The sequence below is a fragment of the Macrotis lagotis genome, chromosome 3 (genome assembly GCF_037893015.1).
Source record: "Macrotis lagotis isolate mMagLag1 chromosome 3, bilby.v1.9.chrom.fasta, whole genome shotgun sequence".
Lineage (NCBI taxonomy): Eukaryota > Metazoa > Chordata > Mammalia > Peramelemorphia > Peramelidae > Macrotis > Macrotis lagotis.
Genome location: NC_133660.1, coordinates 71,854,962 through 71,878,677, shown reverse-complemented (window position 1 = coordinate 71,878,677; position 23,716 = coordinate 71,854,962). Strand labels below are relative to the sequence as shown.

Sequence of the window (23,716 nt, the reverse complement as noted above, 5' to 3'; positions counted from 1 at the left end):
GAAATATTAGCATATTTCATTAGTATAAATTACTTTCCTTTATAAAATTGTGGATTTTTAAAAAATAAGTTTTTTGTAAATTATGGAACTCTCGTCCTTTTTATGGGTCCTTCATTTAATTTATCCTTCTAATCTCTCCAAAAATCTGTGATAACATTGTGCAAGGACTCCTTTCATTGCTACAGTTCCTCTTCCTTTGACACCTTAAGAGAGTCCTGTTATAAGTTGCTCTGGCCTAAAACTGTCACCCCATGATCAGCCTTCTGGTGACAAACCCTTCTGACTTTGCTAGGCAGATCCAGTCTTCACTTGAAGATTTCTAGTGAGAAAGAACCTACTGCCCCTGAGGGGAATGTGTTCCAGTTTTGGTTAGCTTTAATTGATAGGTAGTTTTTGCTCATATCAACCTTCCTATTGCTGCCAGCTATTTCCCCACATCCAGACCCATCCATCACTCTCGTTTGCCTAGCCTGACCTGCCTATTACCGATTTCTTTTTCTCTTCATTGTCCTAGCTCTTCTACTCTATTCCATGAGAGTACCAAACTGTTTCTGGCTTGACCTCACTTCTCCTCCCTTTTATCTATTTTTCTGGTTTCTGTTTTAAAAAGAGGAGCAGACAAACAATCTATCAGTAGGGATGTATACTGTTTCTCTGCTGGTTATGTTCTCAAATATTACAGCAAGGTCCCCTTTTCCCTTAACAAGATAGCTAAAAATTTTAGCTATTTTTCTATATGTCTTCTTACATTCTCAAAATATTTCAGCAGTCTCTTTCCCTTAACAAGATTGCTAAAAATTTTAGGGTTTTTTTCCACGTAGCAGCTTATATTCCCAAGATATTTCAGTAAGGCCCCTTTTTCCCTTAGCAAGAGAGCTAAAAATTTTAGCTATTTTTTCACATGTCTTCTTACATTCTCAAAATATTTCAGCTAACTCCCCCTTTCCCTTAATGAGATAGCCAAAAAATTTAGCTATTTATCCATATGTCTTCTTACATTCTCAAAATATTTCAGCAAAATCCCCCTTCTCCTTAACTAAAAAATTTTAACTATTTATCCATACATCTTCTTATGTTCTCAAAATATTTCATCAAAGATTCCATTTCTCCCATTTGCCCAAATATCTATACCCTCTACTAGCTATTTCTCGGGGTCTAAACCTACCTGTTCATCATGTTTCCTCCCTTTGACCTGTAGGTTCCCCTTTTCCTTCTCTCTTTACTCTCTCTCCAGTCTTCATAGAAACATAAATTTTTTTTTTTTGGTTTTTGCAAGGCAAATGGGGTTAAGTGGCTTGCCCAAGGCCACACAGCTAGGTAATTATTAAGTGTCTGAGACCAGATTTGAATCCAGGTACTCCTGACTCCAGGGCCAGTGCTTTATCCACTGTGCCACCTATCTGCCCCTAGAAACATAAATTTATAGCTGAATGGATCTCAGAGGTCATTGGGTCCAAGCCTCTTAGTTTTCAAATGACATAACTTGCCCAGGGTCATTCTACTAGTCAGTTTGAGACTGAATTCAGCCCCAGCATTTCTCTTCCCCTGCTACATGGGGTTGCTTCATCTCCCTAAGATAGCATGAGGTAGAATATGAGGCTGATTCCCACAAGACAGTTGTCTTGCCGTTTTGAAACAGTTTAACAAAAAATTATTTTAGTTTCTTTTAATTGGAAGATTAGGTGAGATATTTGTAAGATTTGCTTAACTTTAAGGAACTATATTGACAATGACTTAATAGGTGGTGGGTAGGACCCAAAGTGGCTCTCTAATACATTCTAAGAATAATTTTTAAAAAATTCTTCTCCCTTAATGTGACCCTTGAGTCCACGTAAGGTGATCTGACCGTGCAGAATTAGTCAACTGACTCTGGCATGGATATGCTGTCGCTAGTATACAGTGCTTTGCTCATGCACAAATACTCAATGTTTAGGCAGGGACAACAGGGACAAGCCATAGTCACCTGCTCATCCTGTGCCTGCCTTCCTCATAAACCTAGAGAACAGGGGCAATCCACACTATAGAAATGTTAGTTACTATTTTTGTCAATATTATTATCATCTCTTCTTGCAAACAATTCACCTGCTGATGTCAGACCCATGTGATACACATAGAGCACAGGATTAGACCTGAATTCAGTTCCAGCCTCAGATCCCTCTTGTTCGTATGACTCTCTGACAGATTGTTTGCTCATCAATAACAGCAGATTGGCATTTTATCAATGCTATCAATCTCTTACTTGTCATTTATTATTAAAATAGGCAGCCTATAATGGACCCCCAAAACAAATGAATTAAAAGTTAAGAAAACTCCATGAAGATGCTGGGGATAGAGAAATGAGTAATACTTTGCAAAATCAAGCAGGAACAGAATGAAGTTCACTTTGTTTCCTTTCTTTTGCATATGAATATATAGTGTAAGTTACTTAAACTTTGGGTACTGAGCCCAAACACCATGAGCCACCCACAACTATGGTATTTACAAAAAGAAAAAGGAAAAAGAAAAATTAAACCTTATTTGTGCCATTTCTTTTCCTATGGATTTTTAGAGAACTGGGTACATCCTCGAAATGTCCTGCTTTGCAAATTTAGAAATATTTTTGCCCTCCATGTTTGCTAAAGAGTATAAAACCTGTCACAACCTTTGCTTAACCAAGGAAAATTTGGAAAAGGGAGAGTATTCCTCAAAGGCAGATCAGGGTTGCCTAATGAAGAGGAAGGGAGAGCCTAGTTCCAAGATGTCTTGCTTTGTGGTTGTCTTGCTACAGACTAAACTGTGATTTTCATTCTGGGAACATATATCTATTCCAAGTCAGGAAGAAAGTCTTGCTTGGTGAAAATAGATTCAAAAGCTTTGATGGTGAATGAAATAAAATTTAGATAATTTAACCTCTCCTATGAATATAAATGTTGAGCTTTTTGGGGGGTCTACCAATTCAACAATTCATTTCAACATATGCTTATTAGGTGCCTTGATGCTAAATAATTTGTGTGAGATCCTAGTTATACAAAATTGAAAAGATATTAACAGACTTTAGTCTTAGAGAGTTCACAATTTATTGCTGGTGGAAGCATGTCTGGGGCTGATTCTAAGGACCCAGAAAATCTGATTGCCATTATTTATTTTTCAGTGTAACCTGCCAAGTAGCGTGCTCCACACTTTAATCTTTGCTTATAGCTAGGTGCTGTGTTTTGTTGTAGAAGGCGGCAGGGGGAATTGGACACAAATAAGAATGATAAGAGGGAAAATAGGAAGAGTGCAAAGGAGGTTCAGGAAAAAACATTTTGAGAAGAAAGGAATCACCTGGCAGAATTTAGAGTAGGAACCTTAGAACTCATTTTTACAGTTAAAGAAACTGAGGAGAGAAACAAAGTGACTTTCGAGTATAAAGTTAACTTAGATCTTGTCAGGAAAGTGGCCCCATGAATAGAGCACCAGGTCTAAATTTGGGAAGATTTCCCTTCCTGAGTTCAAATGTGACTTTAGACACTCATTTAGCCATGTGACCTGGAGCAAGTCACTTTACTCTATTTGTCTGAATTTCCTTATCTGTAAAAATGAGCCAGAAAAGGAAATGGCAAACCACTGTAGTATTTTTGCCAAGAAAACTCCAAAGTGGGATTGTGAAGAGTCAGCAAAATATGAATTAGGATTTACTGAATCCAAATTCAGTCATTACCACTCATAATCAGAAGGCTTTATGGAAAAACTGGAAGCTGAGTTGGACCTTGAAGGGACAGACCTCTTTATAAAGAAATAAATAAGGGAGAGTCTGTATCAAGTACATATCAGATGATGAGAACAATGGTACACACAATATTGGGAAAGGGTTTGGAATTAAGAACCAGTGAGAGCAAATAGTTAAGTCCTACTAGAAAGCAGAATATACATGAAGGATTAATAGCATATGATAGAGCTCAGAAAAGTAGGTTGCAGCCAGATGGTGAATGCCTTCCAAAGCAAGAAGTAGATTTTATCCAGTAGACCCTAGGGAGCCACTGAGAATTTTTTTGTGTAGAAAGGCGATATGACCAGAGTGGTACATTAGGAAGATTATTCTCCCAGCAGTATGAAAGCTATAATGGAGCAAAGATAGACCAGTGGGAAACCAGAGAGACCAGTGAGGAGGCTATCGCAGTGGTCCAGATGTTAAGAAATGTGAACTTGAATGAGGGAAGTTGCAATTTGAATGGAAAGGATAGGACAGGTGCCAGAGACAGAATTTTAAGTTAGAATGAACAGGAGTTGTCAAATATTGGTGTCAGGGAGAAGAAAAGATAGAAATGATTCCATTATGAAGAAACTTGTGATAATACAATTCATATCAATAGAAATGTTTGTTTGTTTGTTTTGGCAAGGCAATGGGGTTAAGTGACTTGCCCAAGATCACACAGGTGATTAAGTATCTGAGGCTGGATTTGAACTCAGGGACTGACTCCTGACTCCAGGGCTGGTGTTTTATCCACTGTGCCACCTAGCTGCCTCCCACATCAATAGAAATTAAGAGATGTTAGGCAGAGTTGGGGGTGGGGTTGAGGGGAGAAGAGTTGGTGAAAATATATGTTCAGTTTTATATAGCTGACAAGAAGACAGCCAGGTAGAGCTACCTGTCAATCAGTTGGAGATTGAAGTCTAAGGAACTAGAGAAAGGTTGGGAACAGGATCATTGGTGTCAGAGATGTGAAGGAAGATGAATTCAATATTTAAGAACAAAAAATAAAAAGACCCATTAGCCTTAGCTTAAGGAAGTCATTAATGACCTTGAAGAGAGAACTGTCTCAGTAGACCAACAGCAAGGGTGAGAACCTTGGGGTTCTAAAGTCTCCGTGTCTGGTGTGTTCAGAGACCATTCTGACCTTTATGTAAGGGCTTTTGACTCACAGAAGGGTTCAGTATGGAATTTCCAGGTGAGAAATGTTGGGACTAGCATATGTTGGGATAAAAGGCCAAACCAAGGTGGTCTCAAGAATCTACTCTCTGGTTCCTGAGTACTTCCTGTGTATTTGGTGTTAAATACATGTTAAACTATATTTAACAGTTAAACTGCTTACCTGCTCAGGACTCAACCCTTTTTTAGGCTGCCCTATAGAGGTGAATATAGATTTTGATTTCCAGCACCAGTCCCTGCTGGATGGCAGGAACCCAGTTGGAATAGCTATAAAGACCTTCTACTGTCAGTCTCTGTCATTGTCAAAGTCAATTTCAGGCTGCCATAGTTATTCCTGGGGGTAATCAATAAATCATACCATCACCTTCACCCCCTCACCAAGGGGGGTTGGTGGGGAAAAGACACTTCATCTTCAAGGAAAAAAAAGCATCCCCACTGCCAGAAATAAAAGGAAAAATGCAGCAATCAATCCAGTAATCGGAAGCCTTAAAACTTAAACATCTTAACAAGATGTAAAGTCATGACTCAGAAGGGGGGCGTAATGCATACCAATACAGATGCTCACTCATGGAAAGATGAAAGAACTCCACAGGCTTTTGCCTTATTACAGTTCAGAACCTAGCTTTAAATGAATGCTCCTTGCTCCTGGCAGGATGCTCATGTCGGAATATGCGGCAGAGATAAAAGTTAAGTGCTATGTAGTGCTAAAGATTCAATAGCACAAAAAAAATTTTTTAATGGTAGCAACTATATTAGGAATTCTTGTTAAGTCAAAAGGCAGTTATAGTTTTTTTAATTTTTAGTAAGTGAGATGGCAATAAAAATGGAAAATATGGAAAAGGAAGAAGCAAAGCAGATGGTAACCTTTCTTAATGTTGAATAAACAGAATTTCTGTGTTATAGAGGTATTGCCAGTACTCCAAGGAGACAAATAGTTCCTAAGCCCCCATGAAAGACATGTTTCATGAAACGCAGGCGCTAAGGAACATAGGATTTGAAAATATCTTGATATATTCCATAGTATTTAAGGAAAATATTTCATGCCAAATAGAAAGATGGGTTCTCACCCCAGACTCCCTTGTCCAACCTAAAAAAAAATTGATCTGTTTTGTTTTCATGCAGTAAGCATTTCCCAACTAATAACTCCACCAAAACTACCCTAGAAACCAAAATCCCCGAAAGTAGTTAAAATTTCAATAATGTGTTTTCAACTGATTGAACAAGCTCCTGTTCTTTTTAGTTATTAGCAGAAAGAAATAATGTGTCAGACAATAATGTTGTCTTTGATCTGAATTATATTGCCTCTTAACTTGGACTTATTTATATCATTTATTCATTGTGTATGTTTTTCTACTTAATCTGTATTCTATATTCCATATCATTTCATATCACTGTTACCTCAGGTGACTCTAAGTTCCTTATATTTGTTATTCCTTTTTTCAATCATTTTTCCATCCTGTATGAGTATGAGTCTATTTTGGGGTTTTCCTGGCAAAAATATTGGAATGGTTTGCTATTTTTTTCCTCCAGTTTATTGGCAGATAAGGAGACTGAGGGACAAGTGACTCACTCAGGATCACACAGCTAATACATGCCTGAAATCAGATTTGAATTCAGATCTTCGTGACTCTAGAACCAGCACCCTTTAGGCCTAAACTGGTTTTTAACATACTGTTTTCTTCAGTATTTTTTGTATTTATTTCACCAAGCTGTCGATTTGGTTTTCATGATTTTTCTGCATCTCTCTCATTTCTCCTCCCAATTTTTCCTCCATCTCCCTTAATTGCTTTTCAAAGTCTTTTTTGAGCTCATCCATAGTCTGAGCCCATTTTCTATTTCTCTTGGAGGTTTTGGATATGGAATCTTCGATTTTGTCATCATCTGAGTATGTGTTTTGATCTTCCATGGGACTAAAGTAATTCTCAATGGTCAAATTCTTCTTTTTCTGGTGTTTACTCATTTTCTCAGCCCAAGACAACACTTCCAAGGCTTTGGGTTTTTGGGGGCGGGGCACCCTACTGGGACCTTTATTCCTCCAAGGTCTTGTGCTCTCTTGCCTGTGCTTTGATATGTAGATGGTCCTTGTACTTCAGCTCTGCCCTGGAGCTATAAGGAGGACCTTGCTATCTTAGTATGGAAACCAAACTGCAGCCTGAATCTGAGTGTAGGCAAACAGCAGAGTCCCACCCTGAGGGAGAGCAGAGAAATCTCTGCAGTCTTCCCTGATTCCTTACTGTCTCTGGGGGTGCAGGTTGCTTTCTCCAGATTATTGTTGTAGATTCTGCAGCCTGTGCTCCTCACTCCACACTCATTGTGGTATAGCAGAGTTCTCTCCCCTCCTTCAAGCTGGTGCCAGTCATCTCTGGCCATGGCTTTTTTCCCACCCCCTGGCCCTGATGAAATACACCTTTCCCTTGGAACTTCTAAGTTATCTTGGACTGGAAAAACGTATCACTCAGTGTTTCTGTGGGTTCTATCCCTCTACATTTTGACTAGAGTCAAAAATTTTGGCTTTTGGAGTTTGTGGGGGAAGAAGTTCCCAGGAAATGCTGCCTTCAAGCCACCAACCTGGCTCCGCCCCAGATTTTTTTTGTTCCTTTTGTTCCACCTTTTCATTATGGATAAGGACACCCAGGGTCAGAGAGAAGAAATGACTTAATCCTTGGAACTCTAGACTTAGAGTCATTAAGACCTGAGTTTAAAATCTCTCTTGGACATCATGGTGGGGAAGTTATTTTATCTCTCAACCTCAATTTCCTCATCTGTAAGATGGGGATGATAATAACAATATTATTTTCTAGTTTGTTGTGAATTCAAATTAGGTAATTTGTAAGGCATTTTACAAGCTTTAAAGTGCTATGTAAACCACTGTTATCTAGAGTCTCTTTGGAATTGATTTATTTAGAGCTCTTCATTTTTTTTTTGATGAGTTTATACATCAAAGTTGTATTTGTGATATTCAAGTAGTACTTTCTTAAAACAGTATTTTATATGTTCCAAATCATGTGATTTGATATCTTGATTGTTGATTAGTTTATTTTTGATTACTAATATATAATGATGCTCAGGAATGGCAGCTCAGTTATGTCTGCCCATAAGCCAAGCTTTTCCTTATAAAAATTCCTGATTGTTGAACTTACTCTGCCCTCTTAGGTATTGAAGAGAAGTTGCCAAGGACAGTAGGCCACTTACTTGAGGAGAAAACGACTTGCGTGTCTGCTGCTGTATCTGATGAGTCTGTGGCTGGAGACAGTGGTGTCTATGAAGCGTCAGTAAAACAGTAGGTTTCACTAGTAGTGATCATTATTCAATGCATTTCAATCATAATAGTGTGTGCAATTTCAATAATAATGGTTCTATGCTAAACCTATTAATCAATTTTAAAAAGTAAATTTTCATAGTTAAGAATTGTGGTCAAAATCTCATCATAAATAGGAAAATATTATTAATTAGCTCGTCATGACTTTTCACATAAAGACAGAAAATATCGTCTGAGCCTGAAACCATATTTTCATTTATTGAGCATCTTTGTGGATTATATCATACTGAGACTACACAGATAATCCTTTTTTGATTTTGCCTAGGAATTCATCAGCATGAGTAAGTATACTACACCATTAATCTTAGGGAGCCCCAGCTATCTGTCTAGGCTATAGTCTCTTCTTGAGTATCCTCTATTTCTTAATTATTCTTATTTAACTAAACATATATTATACTTTGTATTCTTTTACTTGGGTAGACCAAATTAATGTGATTTAATGTAGATTTCAAAGATCTATCCTGAAGTCCATATGGGTCCACTTATAGCTCCTCTATCATTTAGAGATAGAATTTGAGAGTTGCTATGCCTGAGTTATAATTGGCTTGGAGGTTTCTCATACTTAGCTAAATACATTCTCAAACAGTTTGGAAAGGAGTCATTGTGTATTTAGTGTTACTCAATCAAGCCAGTCTCTCAAAAATGTCTTTCTTCCCCTTTCCCTCTCCCCCCCCAAGGAATCGCCTTGAACCGTTTTTTTTTATCTACTACTAAAACATCAAAGAATAAGTCTCCTGATCACTGAAAAACCTCTGCTAATTTTTATTTTAAGAGATATGCACTACAGATTATGTAAAGTATACTGCTAAGTAACAATCATGTTTCAAATTACTTGCCCTTTTCCTCCTAGACCTGGTGAAATTGAGGATATTCTCTATTGTGAAGATGATGCTTTGATTCTCGAGACTGCTCAAGTGCAGATAGAGCTCAGGTAAAGAAATCTGCAAATTGAGGGAAAGGGAGTAGCTCTTTTTAAAAATGATAATATTAATAGCAGACATTTATCTTAACACTTGAACATTTGTAAAGTTCTTTACATTCTACAGTGTTGACTGACCTAACATGATTCTTTATTTTTAAATCTCTTCATTTTGGCAGATATAATGTTAAGAGTTCCAGTTTAATGGTGATTGTAATACAACTCCGAAACCTTCATGTCCTCTCAGTATCTCAGACCTCAAGAGTGTAAGTGAAAATCATCAATGCTAAATGTAAAAAGGAATATTCAGTAGCACATGGGTACTCATCATTGTGGCTGTCCCAGACTTTCCACCAGACCTTGTAGGTGGTATCCCATTGGGCCCCCATGAATCTCTGGGTTCATATTTGAGGCAAAAAGAGTAGCCCACTTAGAATGTAAGAGTTTGCTCATTACTTGAACAGCTTAAAATTGTCCTGAGGCAGAGGTTAATGTATTTTAATTGTGTTCGTTTAACCCTAGAGGTTACTATGCTGGAGGAGAACAATTTAGCAAAATGAAGCAGTGGTAAAGGTCAGCTGTTTTCAATGCAACTCCAAAGTAAATAGGAATAGAAGACATTTCTAGTGACATTTTCTTCTTAAGTTTTTATGAATAACTCTTTTTTTACATCATGCAATTTTCACCCCCTTTCTCATCTTTCCTCATTCCAGATTCCGTACTGTATTTTTTCTTTTTTTGCTGTTTTATTTATTTATTCTTATTTTGTACAAATAAGGTTTTTTTTATAATTACTAAAATATTCCTGTTTAAGAGTAAACATAATATCCCCTCCCCCCCAAGAAAATATAAGCCTGCATAAGCGATAAAGTAAAGGGGAGAGAAAAAAATTAAAATTAAGATTAAATAATAATAATATAATAATAATAATAATTATAGGTATGGCCAGGTGATGCAGTGGACGGAGCACTGGCCCTGGAGCCAGGGGCACCCAAGCCAAAAATAAGATCCAAAATAAAATAAAATAGCAATAATAATAATAGTAGGGGTGGCTGGGTGGCAGACAGATCACTGGCCCTTGAGCCAGGAGTACGCAGGTCCAAATCCGGCCTCAGACACCCAATAATCACCCAGCTTTGCGGCCCCAGGCCATACTGTATTTTTTAAAAGAAAAGACAACAAAACTTAATCAATACATTGAATATAAATATATATATAAAATTCCATACCTGTGGACCTTTCCTCCCCTCACCTCTATAAAGGAGAGAGGAGCGTATCTTTTTCACATCTCTTCTTTGGAGCCAAACTGCCCTCTGTCATACTGCAACATTCATTTTTATTTGTTTTATGGTAGTTCTTTCCATTTACATTATTGTAGATAGTATAGTGTTTTCCTTCCTCTACTTATTTCATTTTGTATTAGTTCATGTAAGTCTTTCCAAGTTCCTCAGAATTCTTCCTATCTACTGTTATTTACAGTACAGTAATATTCCATTACCTCTGTGTACTACAATTATAGGACATCAACTTTGTTTCCAGTTCTTTACTGCAACAACAAAAAAAAAGTTTCCATAAATATTTTGATGTATCTGGGGGCTATCCAAAGTGACCTTCCTAAGAGAAATGCCTAGCAGAAGAATCTCCAGGTCAAAGAATATAGATATTTTAGCCACTTCATTTGCAGTTCCAAATTGATTTCCAAAAAAATTATACTAAATCATAGCTCCACAACAATGCTATAGTATGCCTCTCCTTCCAAATCCCTTACAACATTAATTATGTCTTTCTTTTGTTATCTTTGCCAGTTTTCTTGCTTTTTTATTATTTCTTTTATTATTGATGTTCTAGAGTATTCTTTCATAAGGTCAACAATTTGCAGTCTTCTTATGAGAATTATGTATTCTATCCCTTTACTATTTATCTTTGAGGAAGGTCTTCTGTGTTTCTACTTGCTGTGTTGTGTGTGTATATATATAAATATATATGTATGTATGTATATATATATATATGCATGCATACATGCAAATATGCATATATACAATTTCAAACATTTATCTTGGAAACTTGATACAAAGATTTAACTATTTTTCTTCTTCTGATGCATTAATTTTTGTTTGTGCAGAAGCATTTCAATTTCTTTTTGTGTGTGTGCTGTGGTTTTTACTATTATTATTATTTATTATTATTATTATTATTATTATTATTATTATTATTAAAGATTTTATTTCAGTTTTACAATTTTTCCCCCAATCTTACTTCCCTCCCCCCACCCCACTCCCACGGAAAGCAATCTGTCAGTCTTTGCTTTGTTTCCATGTTGTACATTGATCCAAATTGAGTATGATGAGAGAGAAATCATATTCTTAAGGAAGAAACAAAAAGTATAAGAGATAAAAAGATCAGACAATAAGATATCTGTTTTTTTTTATAAATTAAAGGGAATAGTCCTTGAATTTTGTTCAAACTCCACAGCTCTTTATCTGGATACAGATGGTATTCTCCATTGCAGACATCCCAAACTGTCCCTGATTGTTGCACTGATGGAATGAGCGAGTCCATCAAGGTTGATCATCACCCCCATGCTGCTGTTAGGGTGCACAGTGTTTTTCTGGTGCTTCTCATCTTACTCAGCATCAGTTCATGCAAATCCCTCCAGGCTTCCCTGAATTCCCATCCCTCCTGGTTTCCAACAGAACAATAGTGTTCCATGACATATGTATACCACAGTTTGCTAAGCCATTCCCTAATTAAAGGACATTTACTTGATTTCCAATTCTTTACCACCACAGAAAGGGCTTCTATGAATATTTTTGTACAAGTGATGTTTTTACCCTTTTTCATCATCTCTTCAGGGTATAGGGTCCAGTAGTGGTATTGCTGGTTCAAAGGGTATGCTCATTTTTGTTGCCCTTTGGGCGTAGTTCCAAAAGAAGTATTTCAGTTTCAAGCAATCAAATTCTCTTTTATCTTTCACAAAATTCTCTTGTTTCTATTCCTGGTTTGGTTAAGAATCTCATACCTATATCTCTGAAAGATTTATGATCTACTTCTCCTTGAATATTTTTATGGTATGATATTAAATATTCAAGTCTCACATCCATTTGGAATTTATTGTGATAGATGGTATAACTTGTTAGTCTAAACCCAATTTCTGCCTGACCATTTCCACTTTTCCCAGCAGTTTTCATATAGGGAATCCTTTCCTAAGTTATTGTATCTATCTATCTATCTATCTATCTATCTATCTATTTATTTATTTATTGAAAGTCAGTGGGGTTAATTAAGAGTCTGAGGTCACATTTGAACTCGGGTCTTCCAGATTCCAGAAACAGCATTCTATCCTTCGTATAACCTAGCTGACTCCTAGGTCCATTAATCCATTTTTCTACTTCTTAAAAGAATATCGGGGCAGCTAGGTAGTGTAGTGGATAAAGCACCAGCCCTGGAGTCAGGAGTACCTGGGTTCAAAACCGGTCTCAGACACTTAATAATTACCTAGCTGTGTGGCCTTGGACAAGCCACTTAACCCCATTTTCCTTGCAAAAACCTAAAATAAAAAAATAAAAGAATATCAAGTGGCTTTGACAACTTTATTACATAGTTTGAGAGCTAGAAGAGATATTCCTTCCTTAATTTTTATCTTTTTTTATTGTTTCCCTTAATAGCCTAAATCTGTCGTTCCTCTAAATGAATTTTCTTACCATTCTATCAAGTTCTGTAAAGTATCCCTTTGATACTTTGATTGTGACAGTATTAAAATCATAAATTAACTTTGGTAATGTTGCCATTTATATTTTATTGGCATGGCACAGCCATGATCACTGAAAAGCATCCAGCTAAGTCATTCAATATTTAAGAAACACTTTGTAATTTAATCTATCATTTGTGTAGTTTAGCAGTTTGACACCAAAATTTTTTTGCATTTTGTAGGGATTTCTCTACTATTGCCTTTTGAATTTTGTTATTGTATAGAAGTGCTATTGATTTTTGAGAATGTATTTTGTTGTCTTTAACTTTACTTTGCTGATTCTGCAGGATTTTCTAAGCATGCCTTCTTTTCATCAGCAAAAAGAGATAGTTCTATCTCCTCTTTATCTATTTTTATTCCTCTCATTTCTTTAGTTTTATTGCTAGCATTTCTATTTTGCTCTGTCATTTTCAGTTGTGACCCCATTTGGGGTTTTCTTAGTAAAGATACTGCCATTTCCTTCTCCATCTTATTTTACAGGTGAGGAAACTAAGGCAAACAGTGTTAAATGACTTGCCTAGAATCACAAAGCTTGTAATTGTCTGAGACCAAATTTGAACTCGGGTCTTCCTAACTGCAAAACTAGCACTTTATCTAGAATGCTAGATGTCCTATCACTTCCATATCCTTAACAAATAATAGTGGGAAAAGTAGACATCCTTACTTGGGAAAATTTCTAGTATATCTCCATCATAAATGATGCTTGCATTTGGTTTAGGTAAATACCTTTTATGATAGTATAAAATATTTCCATCATGCTTATATTTTATATGGGGTTTTAGTGATTTTGTCAAATTTTTTTTGTTTTTTTTTCCCTGTAGCTCTTTCAATAATGATGTGGTTTGGGTTATTTTTCTTTTTAATATAATCAATTATGTTTATTGTTTTCCTAATGTTCCATCCCTCCATTGCTAGCATAAATCCTATTTTGGCCATCATGAATGGTTTCTAAGATGAATTACACTAGTCTCTTGGACTGAATTTTATTTAAAAATTTTAATTGATATAGAACCTTCTTTACAGGACACTGTTGAAAATTTCTTTTCTTGGATTGCTGTCTGTCAGGAGACATGGGGAAGAACCCAGCAGCAAAATGAGATATTGCAAAAAAACAAAAGAGATGGGGTTTTTTTTAACTTTTATTTTTTTACTTTAAGGCAATGGGGTCGAATGACTTGCCCAGGATCACACAGCTAGGCAATTATTAAGTGTCTGAGACTGAATTTGAACTCAGGTACTCCTGACTCCAGGGCCCGTGTTCTATCCACTGCGCCTCCTAGCTGCCCCAAGATAAGTTTTTTTTAAAAAAAACTTTTAAGGATTATTTTATTTTATTATTTTATTCTTCGGGGCAGCCTGGTAGAATGAATAACTTGTGCTTGTTCCCACCTCATTTACTACTTATGTAACTATGGGCAGATTACATAACTCTGTCCCACCATGAAAACTATACCACTGATCTTAGAGCATTATGCTTTTCAAACCTTGAAATTCTTTGTATATATGAATACAATTCATGAATCAGATATTTAAATTCCAGCTTTGTGCCAGACATTGTGAAAAGTATACATTTTGAACTGTTTCATTTTTGTCATCTAAACTCTTGGGTCTTGAAGTTTTTTTAGAGAGCCTTATTACCACCCACCCTCACCATTCCATATGTTCTTATGCCTGTTTTAGACCAGTACCTTATGTGAAAAGCTGTTATATTGCTGCCAAAGGAATTTTGCCATAGACAAAAGTTTTAGTGGTATATACAAAGAATTAATGATTTTTTTGAATTGTAAAGATTTTATTTATTATGAGTTTTACAATTTTTCCCCAATCTTACTTCCCTCCCCCATCCCCCTAGTCTTTACATTGTTTCCATGGTATACATTGATCCGAATTGAATGTGATGAGAGAGAAATCATATCCTTAAGGAAGAAACATTAAGTTTTCTATAAGAGATAGCAAGATCAGGCAATAAGATACCAGTTTTTGATAAGATGTTGAATGACATGGAAATCTCATCTGGCAATATGAAGTGGCTGTGGAATATGGTTCTTATTAAGTATTGTTAAATATCAAGACTTCTGGATCTTATTAAGATCCAAGGAGCAAGATGTGATTCCCTTGGGAACTTTCAGAAAACAATGAACATTTACTATGTACCAGTCTCTATGCTAAGCAATGGGGTTACAAAAAAAGGCAAAAAACATGTAATCAATTGTACAGGCAAGCTTAATATAGAATAAATTGGAGATAATCAACTGATTTGTTGTTGTTCAATTGTTTTCAGCTCTTCATGGCCCCATTTGAGGTTTGTTTTTTTTTTAGCAGAGATACTAGTGTGCTTTGTCATTTGCTTCTCTAGATCATTTTATAGATGAGGAAACAGGCAAATAGGATTAAGTGACTTGCCCAGGGTCACACACTAGTTTGTGTCTGAGGCTAGATTTGAACTCAAGAACATGAATCTTCCTTACCCCAGACCTGGAGCTCTATTCACTGCACTACCTAACTGTCCAAGAGAAGACAGAGACTATTATCAAAGGAGTCCTTTCCAAATCAGGTCTAGAATTTGAAATAGAGGCAAAGTGTCCTAAGAGTTGATCAGAGATGAAAAACTGAATTTAGGAGAGAGGAAGAATTAGATAATTTTTAATTTTTGTTAGGAGATACATAGAGAGGTATTGTTGTGCTAAAAATGCTAGAGGAAACAAATTTCCAGGAAGAATTTCTGGTTTTTCTCTTTAATTATAAGAGTTTAGGACTTAAGTAAGATAAAACCTTGAGTCGGGACTCTCAATGATGAGAGCAATTTTTTTTTTTATCAGTTAAAAGATGAGAAGGGAAAGATGATCATAGAGGATTCAGGTTAACAGAAGGTGGGTCCACTGTTCAGAAATTTAGATTAGAGGAGGGACTTTTAAGAAAGTAGGGGATAGAGAAAACTAATAGAAATATGAGGTAATATTGGTTACATAAAAGCTCTGGCTTTGACCTCCATGATACATGCAATCAAAGAGGTCACCAGGGACCTTTTGGGAATGGTTTTAGTAGACTATCAAAGAGGAAAACTGGACCAGAGAAAATTAAGCTGGTGAAAAATGACAATAAACTCTAAGACCTGATAGAAAATAACAACAAAAGAATAACGTTGCATCAGTGTTTAGCCAGCCCAAGGGAGATAAGAAAGTAGGCCCTTTAAAAAAAATACTATAAATTTGAACTCTTTCACTTCAAACATTATTGATACCAAAACAACTGCCATCTTTTTCAATAGCAAGGACTTCTTGGCACAAAATGGTAGATTCTCTTTGAGGACAGAGGATGATTTGGGTTCAAATTATGACTCTGGGAAAGTCAAGTTTCCTTCCACAGGCCTCAGTTTCCTCATCTACAAAATGGAAATGGAGTAGGGTAGATTTGATTGTTTCTGAGAGCTCTTCTATCTCTAATCTATGATATAGTGCATTTCTGTGCCTCTGAAATACATTTCCCACCTCTTGATATACTTTGGGAGACCATAAGAACAGCATGTTATATGTTCTATTAAGTACAATCATTTGTTTAGTAAGTTTTTAACTATTTTTAACTATTTTTCTTTGTAAAAAAGAGGGTTCAATAGGTTCAGAAATTGACTATGATGGAAAAAAGCAAGATATAAATATAGATATATTCAAAAACACACACAAGCTATTTGTAAGAATATTATTCCTTTGTGATATTTGTTCTTGAGATACTGCATATGGTGATGCTATGAATAATACAAGGTTGACATTACATTTTTTGATTGGCTGTGTGTGCATGTATAATTCTTTTTTCTCTCATCTCCAAAAAAATTTATAATCACATTTCAATTAGTCCCCAGAACTGTTTTGTGCTTTTTTTAAAAGTATCATTATCTTGTACCCATTTTAAAAGCAATGTCAAAATAGCCACAAATATGACAAACAGTGCTACACCTCAGAAGTACAGGTTAGTAAGAGACATCTTTTAAAATAGATCTTTTCCCCCTTGAAATTAAAGAGAAAAAAATGTTGAATACAATAAGCAGCTCATACTCTTCAATTGATTGACAAGAAGTATTACCCTCTACTTTCTAATGTCCATGGTTTTATTAGAAGTGCTTACCTATCAGAGGTCTTGGGAAGACCCTTAATTGCTGAAAAGGTGGGGCAAGGTGAAAGTCTTCCTGGCTCCTGTCCCCTTTGCAACCTTGGCACATGGCTATTTAAATCATGTTGCATTCAATTTGCTATTTTTATCTTATAGCCTCTTAAGGTAGGTTAAACCCATGGTGTCAAAACAAATACATGAAATAAAGAACTTTCCATTTTCAATTCAAACTCCTTATTCAATTCTCTTTTCCTTCCTAGTAAGGGGAAAATATTTCTTAATTTGAGAATTACTAAAACTTTATCCCCTGGGAAATACAATTATGACCCAGAGTGGTTCTTTTGCCAGTGATGATGCTGACTCTTTTAGCTGGAGAAATTTTATTATTAAAGGTCAGAATAATAGAAGTTGATCTCCAAGTTCTGAGATTAAATTCATAGATGTGATAGAGAAAATCACCTGTTGACCAATAAAAGAGAAACTAGACCAGTGGGTAGTTGGCATTTTTAGCTATTTTTTTCCTGACTTCTTCCACCTCTTTTGATGATTTGGAAACCAGATCTCCAAGGAAGATTCCCAAAAGGTCCCTGGTGACCTCTTTGCATGTATCATGGAGATTAAAGCCTGACCTGCATGGTATAGGTCAGAGGTGTCTAACTCAGAGAGCCACCAAAAAAAAAAAAGTTCAAGTTTAATTTGAATCACATTAAAATGTAATTGAACAAAGTTTAACACAATAAGTAAAAATACATTTTTGTTGCTTTTGTTCACTCATGTTCAACCTTTTGCAATTCTGTATGGAATTTTTTTTTTTAGATTTTTTGCAAGGCAGTGGGGTTAAGTGGCTTGCCCAAGGCCACACAGCTAGGTAATTAAGTGTCTGAGGCAGGATTTGCACTCAGGTACTCCTGACTCCAGGGCCAGTGCTCTACTGTGCCACCTAGTCGCCCCTGTATGGGATTTTTTTGCAAAGATACTGTAGTGGTTTACTTTCTCCTTCTCCAGTGGATTAAGGCAAAAGACTTAACCAGGGCCACATATTTAGTGAGTCCCTGAGGCTAAATATGAACTCAGGTCTTCTGACTCTGGGCCTAGACTGTATATACTGAGCCACCTAGCTGCCTCCAAAATTATATCAAGTTAATTTTATAGTTTTCCAAATCAATATGTGATGAATAGGAATCTATTTCTATTTCAATTTGACTGCTGCTTATACAGTCTCATCTCATACTGTTTTTAAGAATTGTATTTTCTCTCCTAGGTTCAAGCCTTTCTCTTTGCTCAGTGTAGGCCTATGTTTTAGGATTTCAACTTTAAAACCACAGATGAATATTGTCACTTAATAATGTTCTTTCATTCTCTCTCTGCAAGCTATAAACCCCTGAAAACTACTTCTTTAATATTTTGTTCTGCACCTATTGAGGTGCCTGGCTATGATGTTTTATGTGTCTAACTCTTGTTCAAATTTTCTAACTGCCTGCTTCCAAATGATCTTTTGGCTTTTTTTAGCCCTTGTTGTTTCCAGTAGGATAATGTAATCTATTCTCTGGAACGTGATCTTCAGCATCTCCCATTAAATACTCGGGGTGAGGATTCATTTGGATACAGTCAACACTACCTACCTCATCTGTCATTAACCTTCCCAAGGCACAGAAATAACTATTTGGAAATTGGCTGTGCAAGGGACAGGTGGGAAGTTAAATTTATCTGCCCCACTGAATTTCTGCCTCTTCAGTTCCCTGGCATGCATTTTTCTGTGGTTGGCTTCCCGCGATGGTAGATAGCTGACTGTAATCGCGTGAACTTTCACTGGAGCAGCCAGCATGGATGTTCCTGAGCATTAGAGCCTCTGATGCTGTGCATGAATCAATGACAACAGCAAAGCTCCCCCTCCTACCCCTCACCCCCAAATGTTGATCCATCATTCTCAAGTTTTCTCTGTGTTTCACTATTTTGGAGATAATTTTAAATGCTAGTGGTGAATTCATGGAGCACCTTCTCAAAATGTTGTGGTTTTGTTCTTTGAAGGTATTTTAGGATTACAATACTTCCTCCTTCGGCAGACATCAGCTGTCTCTTCCGCACAAACATCCATCCTGCTGAAGAATTCATTTTGTTTAATGAAATGTTCAGAGTGTTCATTTCCCCGGCGGCATTGCAACAGAAGACCTTAAGAGTGGATGCCTGTTCTGTCAGCAAAGACCGACGGGAAGAATGCCTGGTATGCTTTTCATCAACAACAACATCATCATCATCATCATCATCATCACGATCATCACCATCACCAGCATCAAAGAACATTTCTTCCTGCCACTTCCTGGAAGGTTGCCTAGTTACACTTCTACTGGTCATCAGGCCCCTAGAGTTCTGCACTAGCGCCTTTCCAGTCCCCTCCTTGCCAGTGGTCACACAGTTCCTCTGACTCTGGTGCCAGATGTCTAGGCTTTAATAGTTCAATAGTTAGGAGCACTATTTTCCATGGAAGCTATTTTTTAATTTGCCCTTTGACCATAAAAGGAATTTTATCTCTGTTTCTTGTAGATATATGAAAATTGTTTATCTCTACAAGAAACTCTCACTCATAATGAAGTGTCAAAAGGGTAAGTAAAATGAGATCCTAAAATACTTGGAATTTCAAGCAGCTTCATTTCCCAGTAATATCAGGCCAGGTGTTCTTAACTTTTTTGTTTCATGAACTCCTTTGAAAACTGTTGAGGGCTTTGGACCTCTTAATCAGAATAATATTTATAGAAAAAATAAATATTTATAAATACAAAATACATAAGATTACAAAGGAAACAAAAGATCAGCAAAAATAAAGATGTAATCCCCCCCCCCCATATTCCTGGGTCCCATAAGTTAAAAGCCCTTCTAATAAAGTCTCAGAGCTTAACTTTATCAATCATTTCAGAAAACCAGTACATAAGTATATTTGCATAATAGCTACATGTATAGATTTGTAATGCACAATAACCAAAAGTCCCCAAAAAGGCTGATTTTTTTTAAAATAAGACACTCAATCACCAAAATAGAAAGAAATTATTTTAAAATTTCCTCCAAAAATTGAGTTGTGCAGATTAAAGTCTAGGTAATCTAAAACATTTAAAGTACAAGCAGTAGTTAGGTCCAGAAAGTGAACTTGTGATTTCATTAATTTGGAGAATTCCTAGATGGAGAAACCTCTCTTACCAATGCTGATTGACATTTCTGTAACAGTAATGAGAGATTAAATGGTCACACAGACCATCTGCATCAGAAGTAGGATTTGAATTCAGGTCTTTGGACTCTGAGACCAGCTGTCTATCCATTACACCATGGCTGCCAACCAGGATAATTTTACTAACTATGATCTGTGCAAACATTATAAATCAATCAACCCATTTATATTAGGTTCTCGTTAGTAAACCCACAGGCAAATAGAAATAGAAAAGACTTTAAATTTTCTTTCCTGAAAACTTTAAAATTGTACTGAAAAGCAAGACCAACTTCTCAACAGTTTAAGTTTTCAGTTATTGTTTTCATAAATAACTCTCAACTTATTAGCCTAACACATTGTAAAAATATTTTCATTTGTGTTAATTATTTATTTGTAACAAAATCTGGTTTTTGTGGGTGGACAAATGATCCCAGGACTAGTTTTAACATTTAATATTTAAATAGCCTTGAAAAACCAAATACCATTATGTATGCAAAACACACAAAAACAAGCTAAGTAGGTAGACTTATTTTAAGCCAAAGCAAACACACAGAACTATTAACTCCAGTAGGGAACTGGGTTGTGGAATGGGGAAAGACCAAGATTAATTTTAAAAGCTTTTTTCCTTTCTTGTTTTTTTTTTCTTATTTCTCATAGGCCGGAACTCAGATCAGCCTAGCAGATTTTCCCATAGCAAATGATTTTTTCACTTTGTGGTATAACTTGCTACCTTGCAAGCCAATGCCTTACAGAAGAAAGGAAGAAGAAAGTGAAGAAGTTGGGCTTCACCAGAGCCAGGCTTCATTGGACCCCTCAGTCCTGGTGAGCTAAAGTAGAGACATGTCATTAAAATTTAATGAAATTTAATTCAGCTGTAAAAAGATGTTTTTCTAGCACAAGCTTTCTTTCCTTTTCTGTCTCCATACCCTTTTCCCCTAAAGAGGTCATTTTTCCAGCATTATATCAAGTAATTTGAGTAGAAGATCAGTTTTTTGGAACATCTAAGTGGTACAGTAGATAGAGCACCAGCCCTGGAGTCAGGAGGACTTGAGTTCAAATCCAGCCTCAGACACTTAATAATCACCTAGCTGTGTGACTTTGGGCAAGTCACTTAACCCCGTTGCTTTGCAAAACCCAAAACAAAAAGATCAGTTTTTTTCCCCTGCATTATAACTGACCATAAAATTAAATTCTGCTATATAATCCATACTTTTTAAATTCCCATGCACTATGTTTTAGCTTAATTTTCCCAAAGACAAATTCTACCTGGAAACACAAATCTGAACTGAGCAAAGAGAAAGACTGGAACTTTGTAGATAGAGGTTCTATAATTAATTTCTCTAATTCCTGACTGTGTGCATGACTTTGGGCAAGTGACTTAATCTTTGTCTGCCTCAGTTTCTTTGCCTGTGGGGATAATACTAATATCTGATTTCCCAGTCCCATAGATAATGCTATTTTTGTAAAGTGCTTTGCAAACTTTACAATGTTATACAAGTGCTATTATCAGTAATATACTTTTAGGCATTATTTTATGTGTTTGCAGAGAACCTACATTCTTCCTTGGAAAAGGAGGATTCATAGAAATATGGATAGAATAAATGAAAAAAGAATACTTACAAATAGATTCCATGGAAGTTAAGAGGAAGGCCATATCATATTGTGCGTGAGGAACAGAGAAAAGACCCATTTATCTGGATGACAATGTGAGGGAGATAGAATCGGTTGTGCTGAGGTTGTGAAGAAAGCTAAATAGAAGAGTTTATGTTTGAATTCGAAATCTGCCATGACAAGATTAGATCTACACTTAAGGAAAATTATTTTGGCAACAGTATGGAAAATGGACGGGATTTTTTATTCACTTGTAAGAAAATTCAGTATGATGAGACAGTACTTAAAATACATGGAATTTTTAATGAAAATATTAATTGCCTCATAAGACAATTCCATGTTTCCTGTAGGCGTGTCATAAAAAAAATCATCCCTAATTTGGAATTTGTGAGGATAAGGAGAGCTTTGCTAAGCCAGTGAATTTGATAGGCAAATAGTAAGTGCCCATGATGTACCTAGCTTTCTGTTAGTCACTGAATGGGAAATAAAACCTTCAGAAACCCTGGAGAACAGTCAAGCTATAAGGTACAGGGTCCCTTAAAACTCATGGGACAGGTGACACAGTCCTGGAGTCAGGAGGACCTGAGTTCAAATCCTGTCTCAAATGCTTGACACTTACTAGTTGTTACCTTGGACAAGTCCTTTAACCCCAACTGCCTAGAATCCAGAGCTATCTCCAGTCATCCTGATCCATATCTGGCCACTGGACCCAGATGGTTCCAGAGGAGAAAGTGAGGCTGGTGATTTAATACAGCACCTCTTCACTCAAATCCAGTTCACATTCTTGTCATGGCATCACCTCCCAGATGTTGTGGTCTTCCTTGAGAACAAAAGACAAGCAATAACATAACATAGGGTAGTTTTAAGCTATTAAAGCCTAAAACCATACCAAGACTTTTAGGACATCTCATATAAAATTTTCAAATTCTGTATTATTTTCTGTACTAGCTGTCACATTATAGATTAACATATAGAGAATGAGACTTGTAACCAGAAAAACTTTGCCACCACATTAACTAGCTCTATGACCTTGGGAAGTCACACAACCTGTTCTAAAAACAATTTTTAAAATGTACCTAACTTATGGGCCATAGTAAGATATCAAAGGAGGCAATAAATATATAAAATACTTTGGTATTTTCATGTGAATTGCTCTCAGTGGTGATAATTGTGGTGTTCTCCTCTCCTCCTTTCAGGATGCTGTGTCAGCTCTGCTAGAAAGAACATCAGCTGAGTTACAGGCTGTAGAACAAAACTTGTCTCAAGAAGAGAGGGAAGAAGAGGAAGGAGAACCTCAGAAACACAAAGAATCAAGGAACCTTGATGAATATTGGTACAGCAGTTATTTCCTTTTCCAATTTTCTTAACTCAGGAAGTGTATGGAGCATGTGTAAAGAGGGATAATGTAGAGAAGGGATAGTTTTTATGAAGGGGAATCTTTTGGGGGGGGTATGGGTTTTTTTATACTCAGGCAGAAGACAAATTATCAAGATAATTCTCTATTCTAGCTTTTATATCATCTGCTATTGACTTTGGGGCACTTCACTTTATTTTTCTTAATGAACCCTAAATAACCATCTGGAGTGTTAGGTCATCTAGGTTATCTTACTGAAGTCTTGCTCTTGTATCTTACCAAGAGTACAGAAAAGTCATTTATACAGTGACAAAGTAAATTGACTCAGAAAACAAACTATTATTGTCTAAATTTCCATCTTTTCCCTCCCCTATTTTCATGTATGTACGTATGTATGTGTGACATACTACTTTTTTACATGGGCAGATAATAGAACTGATGTAGCTGGGGACATTTGATAAATCCTCAGTCATTTTTTTGGTCATTTCTGTCTCTTCATGGCTCCATTTGAGGTTTTCTTGGTAAAGATATTGGCATAGTTTTGCCATTTCCTTCTCCAGTCCATTTTACAGAGAAG

The 23,716-nt window shown here is 36.3% G+C and overlaps 1 protein-coding gene across 2 annotated transcripts in view; it reads left to right on the top strand.

The window, feature by feature from the left end:
* Positions 1-23,716, top strand: part of WWC2 (WW and C2 domain containing 2) — a 252,848-nt gene that overhangs the window by 188,212 nt on the left and 40,920 nt on the right. For both annotated transcript variants that reach the window (XM_074228913.1, XM_074228914.1), the window contains exons 12-17: positions 8,042-8,168; positions 9,058-9,138; positions 9,306-9,392; positions 19,007-19,199; positions 20,832-20,996; positions 22,982-23,118. In XM_074228913.1, coding sequence (XP_074085014.1) covers positions 8,042-8,168; positions 9,058-9,138; positions 9,306-9,392; positions 19,007-19,199; positions 20,832-20,996; positions 22,982-23,118 — 790 coding nt within the window. The remainder of the gene's footprint in view (positions 1-8,041; positions 8,169-9,057; positions 9,139-9,305; positions 9,393-19,006; positions 19,200-20,831; positions 20,997-22,981; positions 23,119-23,716) is intronic.